This window comes from Nematolebias whitei, chromosome 14 (assembly GCF_014905685.2).
Source record: "Nematolebias whitei isolate Nwh7 chromosome 14, NemWhi1, whole genome shotgun sequence".
NCBI classification, from domain to species: Eukaryota; Metazoa; Chordata; class Actinopteri; order Cyprinodontiformes; family Rivulidae; genus Nematolebias; species Nematolebias whitei.
Genome location: NC_056511.1, coordinates 42,981,393 through 42,988,955, shown reverse-complemented (window position 1 = coordinate 42,988,955; position 7,563 = coordinate 42,981,393). Strand labels below are relative to the sequence as shown.

The window sequence follows — 7,563 nt, the reverse complement described above, 5'->3', positions numbered from 1 at the left end:
GAACTGTTCCTGTTGCCATATCTTTTGAAATAAAACTGCACAACACAAAGTAATTTGAACAAGAATGAGTAGAAGATCAAATCAAATTCAATGTATTTCCTAAAAATTAAATGAAAAACAGGAGCAGGACAGGAGTGGGAGTCATGTTACCAGGAGTGGGACAGGACAGGATTTTTTCTGTGGGACCAGGACAGGACAGGAGTGAAAATCCACTCCTGTGTCATCCTCTAGCCCACAACTTTGCAGAAGAATTCTCTCTAAAGACGTGTGGTGTTTAAATGTAACATTTACCTCGGGGCTCCTCAGTGCCGTGTCAATGGCCAAGCCTGGGCCGAAACCAGTTAAAGACTTGACGTTGGTGGAGGTGGGCAGAGGCCGTCGGCACTGAGTGAAGACAGAGAACGCTAGAGATTTGAGGTGCTGTGCGTAGATTTGACGGTCTTCACCTCGTACAGGCTGAAGCAAATACTGGCATGGGACAATCTGAGGACACAAAAAGGGACGAAGACAAGTTGTTAGTTGACTGAATAATGACCATCCTCCACTCCCATCAAGACAAATCAAGTTCTGCATGAAAAAACTGGATTTCACAGCACAGATCATTAATAGAAGATCTGAAATGTGGCGTCAGCCATTAAGCCACAAGTACAAACACCACAGAGGACTTGACGTGCCAGAGTTTAGACGCCAATGAGCAAATTCAATTACAAACATGAACGACAATCAAGGAGAGACAAACAAAGATGAGTCTCTTTACCTGCACAGAAATAGAGTTGCGGATATGTGGGGGCAGAAAGTGAAGCATCTCCAGGAAACAGCGGAGCAAACCCAGCGTCCACACACTGGATTGGGCTGGAGCAGGGCCCGAGCCTCCGTCGGACTCCTCATAGCTGAAGGGGTCCACAATGTAAACAACGATGGCGGGCGGATACATCACAGCGTGGGACTCCCCGTCTGTGGGCACGCCTACCTTCTCCCGCTCCAAAGTGCTAAAGAAAATGCAAGAAAAAGAAAGCCTTAGTATGAAAAGAAAAGAACTTATGTTATGCTTCTTTCTTAGATTTGTCCACAACTTTTAAAAAGCCATGTGGCATCATGCATCACCTAACAACACCACTCGGTGATAAAGGCTGCCACATGAATTCTTAAAAACAAGCTTTCAGTGTGGTGCTCGTGAAGCCACACCGTACCTTTCAGGTGGCTCTGTGGGCCCCTGGGCCTGGCTGTTGGAGTTGTCCCCTGAGGTGGCAGCATTCTGGGAACCAGCCTGCTGTCCCAGCTGCCCACTCTGGCTTCCCATGCTTCCAAAGGGGGGGAATGAATTGGGCTTGCCAGATGAGACTGTGCTGCCAGGTTGGCATGAAGAGGCTGTGTGGTTGTTGGACGACGCAGAGCCGTTTCCAGAACCGCTGCTGCTGTTGGACACAGAGGAGCCCTGCTGGCTGGCTGTGCTGGAGGAGGAGCTAGACTGTTGTGACGTCTGACTGGATGAGGGGGGAGCGCTGGGCTGTGCGAGGAGGGAACCGTCTAACGTCTGTGATGCGAGGTATGGCGCTATAAAGAGAGACGCATCAATTATTATGAAGGGAGGGAGATACGTTCACAGCAATCACCACCTGCGTGGCTAACAAGAGTCCAGTCTATATTAGAGCGGTCATTTCTAACCCGGGCCCCAAGCCCGGATTAGGGCTGGGCCAGAATAATGTGCTTAATGTGGGCTGGGCTAGTGTTGGGCTTTTTCTTGCGTCAGCGGACGCGTGCGGCTGACGATCCAATTATATGGCAACATGGCTTGCCATACACTCACTGCCTTTTTTGGACCTGAACGCAACTCTAGTCTATATGCATGTGCCCCCACACACCTTATTCTAACCTAACACTTTAACACTAGTTGTTCGGGAATGGAGAATTTTCAGTACATTTCTGAAAACTTTTGAAAAACTTTCAGTGGAAATTATAGAAATAAATAAAAAAAAATCACCTGAGGTACCAGTAATTTTAACACACTATCAAATCTGACCCAAAATAGAAGTATTTTGTTTAGTCACAGGCAGGTCAAAGGTTGATAAAGAGTTTGACTCAAAGTTCATTAACGTAACAAATATAATGACCTAATCTGCAAGTGATGACATCACAGTGTTGTAACCACACAGCTTTTACAAAACAATTCACTTTGAACATTTTTAGTGCTCCTTTGCTTTTACTGTAATCTTTTTTTATTTCATGTATAAAACAAAATATTTTCATTGTATTTATATAACTTTTTTTTTTAGCAAGTAACATTAAAAAAAACTGTAGTGTCTAAAATTAATGTCAAGCAAAGTCAAATTGCATTTACTGAATACAACTATATGTTTTATGATTTTTTTTTTTTGTGGCATTTTCTGTCATTTAATCTACATAAAAACAATATGATCTTCAGTAATTTGCATTTTAAACCAAAACTATTTACAACTCTACAATAAATGTTTTTGCCTGTTTCTATTATCGGTCCCTACATGTCCAGGTGACAGTTTCATTTGTTTTATGGTGTGGTACCTCCTGTCGTATGGTACTGCAATCAAATCTGGTTGTTTTAATCAAGCTTATGCTATAATATATATTTCTTCAACAATACTTAAAATCAGTATTAACCTACAACTACTATTAACTAGTTACTACAACTATTAACCAAACTACAGTATTTTAAACTCCAGTTGATTCTCTTGAGGTTCCAGTAACTTTTGGTCAACTTACATGGAAAGTTTCTAATTTAAAACAATTAAATTAATTTTACAACCCTAGTTGTGCTCACATTTCACCAATTATACAATCTGATAGAAAAGAAGTAGCATTCATGACTATGAACACCACAAAATGTAAATGTGGAATGATTTGCATAATTTCGGGTAATTTTTTTAAACTCCTCTGAGAAAATGTGCCTTCCTTGTAGTCACAGTTACTTTGAAGTATCCAAGTCTAATCAGTTCATCTAACTTTAAATACTACTTCATCGGACGCACTCGGCTTCACAAGAACCAAACAGCAGAGCAGAAAACACGGTGTCCAGCTCCTGCTGTCTCTGATGCGGAGGCATGAAAAATATTCAGCTCGCTCCATTTCTTCATCCTCCTACACTCATCTCACGTTGCCGTTTCAAAGCTCTGCTTTCGTTTACAAAGTCAAGGTTCTCCGGCTAGCCTTTTACAAACAAGACTGTATCACATTAACTAAACTAAGAGGTGCTGAAGTGGAGACCGAGCAACAAAGAGCTGAACGAAACGCGCATGAAGTGCCAGAGGAAGCAGAGGCCGCGCAGAACAAGAACGCAGCGGATAAAGAGCAACAACTGTGTGTGCACGTGTACCGAGGCTGTGGCGGCACACTTGTGCGTAGAGCTTGAGCTTGGTGAAGGCGTCGTCGTTGCTGCTGGCAGCCTTGAGGAACCACTCACTGACTGGCTGGTCTGCTAGGGTCTTGGCTGCAGTGCCCCCAACAAGCACTATGCCATCAGGGTAGCCTCTGGAAATGGGCCGGTGTTGTCCCAGGCGACAGGCCTGCAAAAGAAAAACAACCAGCATTCTAATGAAGCTGCATTACTTTATGTTGGTCCAACTCCGAAAGGCTAGCACCGTTCTCCTCTACCTCGTAGACAGCAGAGAGGTCTCGGAAGAAGCTTTTCGAGCCGCTGAGCAAGGCTTCGTTGTCCGGACAAACAACTAGATACCCAATGTCCCGCTGAGAGCCAAACGGATCCAGCAGCAGCTTCTCCCAGTAGGGCAGCCCAAATGGAGACAGAACCACAAAGTCATACTCGTAACCCACCAGGAAGGTGGGGATGGGGAGGGGCTCGGGAGACTCGTCTGTGCCTTGAGTGTGATGTGGGGGGGTACAGAAAACACAAGAACAGAGTATATTTAAAATGCATCAGCTCAAATATTAGTTCACTAATAAACAGTCGACAGCTCCTCCTCTCAGAGCTGACCTGAACATCACCAGAGACCAGACTGCTAAAGATCTGATCCAGACCCATCACTTTTTTATCTTTCAAGTAGCTTTAAAAAAAAAAAAAAAAAAAAAGCCGAAGCATTTTTTTGTACACGCTTTACCGTAAGAGCCACGTCCGGCCATCTTGTGGAACTGCTGCCAGGTGAGAGGACCCTGAAAGCCCCACGACCGCACCGTCCTTTTCTTCTGGATGGCGTCCTGCAGTACAGGCTGGAGCGACATCAGCACCCGCAGCACATCCTGAGAGCACAGTGAGCTGACGTCCACGGCTGAGGAGCACAGGCACAGAGAAGCAAAGAATAAAAAAGATCATATAATAAAACCAACACTTAGGCTGCCAACAACTGTGGATTCATCTGGACACCATTTCATTTTATTATTCACTCCAAGATCTCAAACTGATTCAACACAAGCAAAAGCAAAGCAACAAAACACATTAAAGTAATAGTTCTGCCATTTTGAAGTGATGTTGCGTGTAATAATTAATTAGGGATGTCCCGAGCCAATCACAAGTCCCAGTCAAGGCTAGGCCTGTCACTAACACATTTTTCTGGAAAATTAATTGTCTCAGAAATTATTGCGATAAACGATAATATTGTTTGAAATTTGACTATTAGTAATTATTGTCAAATTTAAGAAGAAATGTTGGTAAATTTTCGAGTGTAGTACCTTTTTTCCACCACCGGACGCCAGTATAAGACTGTTTGAATCGAAGGATGGATAGTGAGGGTGCGAGCAGCGTGTCTCTTAAAGAAAAATGGGAGGGAGGCCCCTTGACGTGACATGGGCGGTCTCTTTCGATTCTCAAAATGGCGGACGCTCGGTGTGGTTTGAGCTCTTTAGCATTTTTCACACAAAGCTTTTAATAATAAAACATCAGTAAACAAGTTCTCAGCTTCTTTTGCAGAGAAAAACAACTTTTTACACGAAGGCTCGGGTTTCAACCGTGAATTTTGGAGCTTCGACAAGACTCGGGTATTTTCCCGAGATCGGCATGTTAGCTTAGCTCGTAGCTTAGCTTCCCAGTTTAGCTGCTTTTAACGATCCAAAAATGCGATTTTTTACGGTTAAAATGGATTTTAAAGAGAAAAGAGAAAGGGAGGGGTCAGTGAAGAGCACCGGAGTTGATCTTTTTGTCCTCCAGTGTCTTCAGTAGAAAGAGAGAGACACGAAGAAACGATAAAACCGATAAATGAAAATGAGGTTGATCATTTTCATCATGCGATTAATTGATTTATTATTTATCGCGACAGGCCTAGTCGAGGCTTTTTCATTTATCGGCATCACAAAACCATGATCTACAGCAGGTAAGATATTTATAACTTTTACACAGAAACTGAACCATTTCTTTGACCAGATCAAGAAAAATCTTGCTATATAATTTTGATGTCATCGTATTTATACGTTTGGACTGCGTAAAAAAATCTGCTGCCCACGCACCGTTTTGTTTGTCCCAGGGGTGCAGGCAGGTGCTCTTCACCAACGCCTTGTCCACCTTAATGCCCGACATGTTGTCCATGAATTCCCTGCCGTGCTCCAGCGCCATGTAGCAGTCGCTGTGGTAGTCCCTCTCCTCCACCCTTACACAGGGGGGTACAGGGGCCCTGCTCGGCCCCCGCGTCGCCGTGTCAGTCTCCACTATTGAAATAGGTGAAAATGGATTCATGCACTGGTCCTGCAGCAGCAGAATCAGCTCGTCCGGGACACGGTCCCCTCTTCCAACTCCATATTTCTCGAGCGAAGAGAGCCGCAGCTCCTCGAAGCGTTTTTCTGCCTCCCTGCTGACATCCGAGCCGCGGCCGATGATGTCCAGCTCGTCCTCCAAGAAGAGCCCCGAGCTATTCCCGTAACGCCGGTTGACCACGGCGCTGAAGCCGCAGCTGCACGGCTCCTGGGCCTCACCGACCGGGTCGCTCAGGTACACGCCCACATCAGCTCCTTTTATATTCATGTTGCACACGCAGATGCAGCAGCTGTCAAAGTTACAGTCCTTGAAGAAGTTCATGACTGACTCGGAGAGGATGAGCGTGACGTAGAGGCTGTGGGCTTCAGGGATGGAGGGCACTGTGGCGGGCTCTACAGAGTTCAGAGGTCGGCATGTGGACGGTGTGGACGCTGGTGAGTACAGGTCAGAATTCTCGTATTTTAACGAGCCTTGAACACTCGAGGGGCCTCGAGGTGTGCGCGGGGTGCGAGGCGTGCGTGGGGTGGGGGCTGAAAAGCGCGGTGTGGCAGGCGAGGGCAGGATGCCGATGGCACTGTTGCTGGGTGGAGCACTGTTGGACATAAAGGGAGTGTGGGTCTGAGGGGTGTAGGTCTGGTTGTACTCCTGGTCCATGGTGCTGCCCACACTGGGGACATTACTGAAAGAAGACAGAAGGACAGAACCATTAGGTCCAGGTCAAAAACACAAATACCTGAACTGTTTTCCACATGACATCACGTGAAACAAACCGTGTGCGTTGAGTTTTCTTTAAACGGCAACATTTGTTTAATTACTTGTGATCAAATAGATGTCAGGTGTCTCACTAAGCCTGAGAAGACTCTTCAAGTTTTAAGGCTTAAGGACTCAAGATTTACTTCAGAAGGAATGCAGAGCAGGCTCAGACTGTCCAGTTTAAACACAAGTGAACAAAAACTCAGAAAAATAAGAGCGAGACCGCAGAAACACAAGAAGACTCGACAAATGTCTCAACAAGTGTCCCTCTGAGGTAAGCAGCTATTTTTGGGTTGGTAAGCGACTGTGTGAGGGCTGGGAGATAAAGAGTATGAGAGCAAACGAGAGGGGGGACATTATGTTACTCACTGCACGGGGTGGGGGGGGGGGGGGGGGGACTCCCACTAGAAGGAAGTCTCAGAAAAACCCTCTCTCCAGCCACTGCACATTGAACACGAGATCCTGCGCCGCTTTTTAAAACCTTTTCCATCACTTTATGAACAAACACCAAGCTTCATTCCAAGTGCCGTCATCACTCCATAACATGTTAAAACAGAAACATGTGAATTTGGATCTAGTGTTCATGTGCTTCTTTAAGTTTTATGCAACGTTAAGAAGCTGTGGGCAGAAAAAGAAACATTATAGACTTTGGGTTTTTATTTGTGGCTGAGAAACTCAGAGTGAAAGTTTAAGAATGTAAAAAGTTATCCCAGTTATCCAGAAGACCTTCAAGCTTGGAGAACTGTTCTCAGACTTCAGCTTCAAAGGTGACTTAAAGGGTCACACGTGGATGTGTATAGGAAGTAAAAGCATAGATCATCCTAAAAATTAGCAACCAACTTTCTGCAATTTCCCCAGAGATTTTCGGTCGTGCTCCTGTGTGGTCGATGACACGATGATGGTAAATGGACTGTACTTATACAGCACCTTTCCATCTTATTTCAAGATACTCAAAGCTCTTTACAACAATCTGTGCCTCATTTACCCATTCATACAGCTCTATACTAGATCTCTACAAAGCTAATTGAACAAATCATTCTAAAGAGACTAATCAGAGCTTTATCACATTCAAACACTGATGGGACTCACATCCATTAATATATAGATAATTAAATATATATATATATATATATATATAT

At 44.7% G+C, this 7,563-nt stretch overlaps 1 protein-coding gene across 1 annotated transcript in view; it reads right to left on the bottom strand.

The window, feature by feature from the left end:
• med13a (mediator complex subunit 13a) overlaps positions 1 to 7,563 on the bottom strand; it is a gene marked incomplete in the record, with an annotated part of 94,925 nt that overhangs the window by 12,694 nt on the left and 74,668 nt on the right. Inside the window, 7 exon segments of the mRNA XM_037688133.1 lie at positions 292 to 483; positions 758 to 989; positions 1,191 to 1,554; positions 3,347 to 3,536; positions 3,625 to 3,848; positions 4,089 to 4,256; positions 5,428 to 6,350. Coding sequence (XP_037544061.1) covers positions 292 to 483; positions 758 to 989; positions 1,191 to 1,554; positions 3,347 to 3,536; positions 3,625 to 3,848; positions 4,089 to 4,256; positions 5,428 to 6,350 — 2,293 coding nt within the window.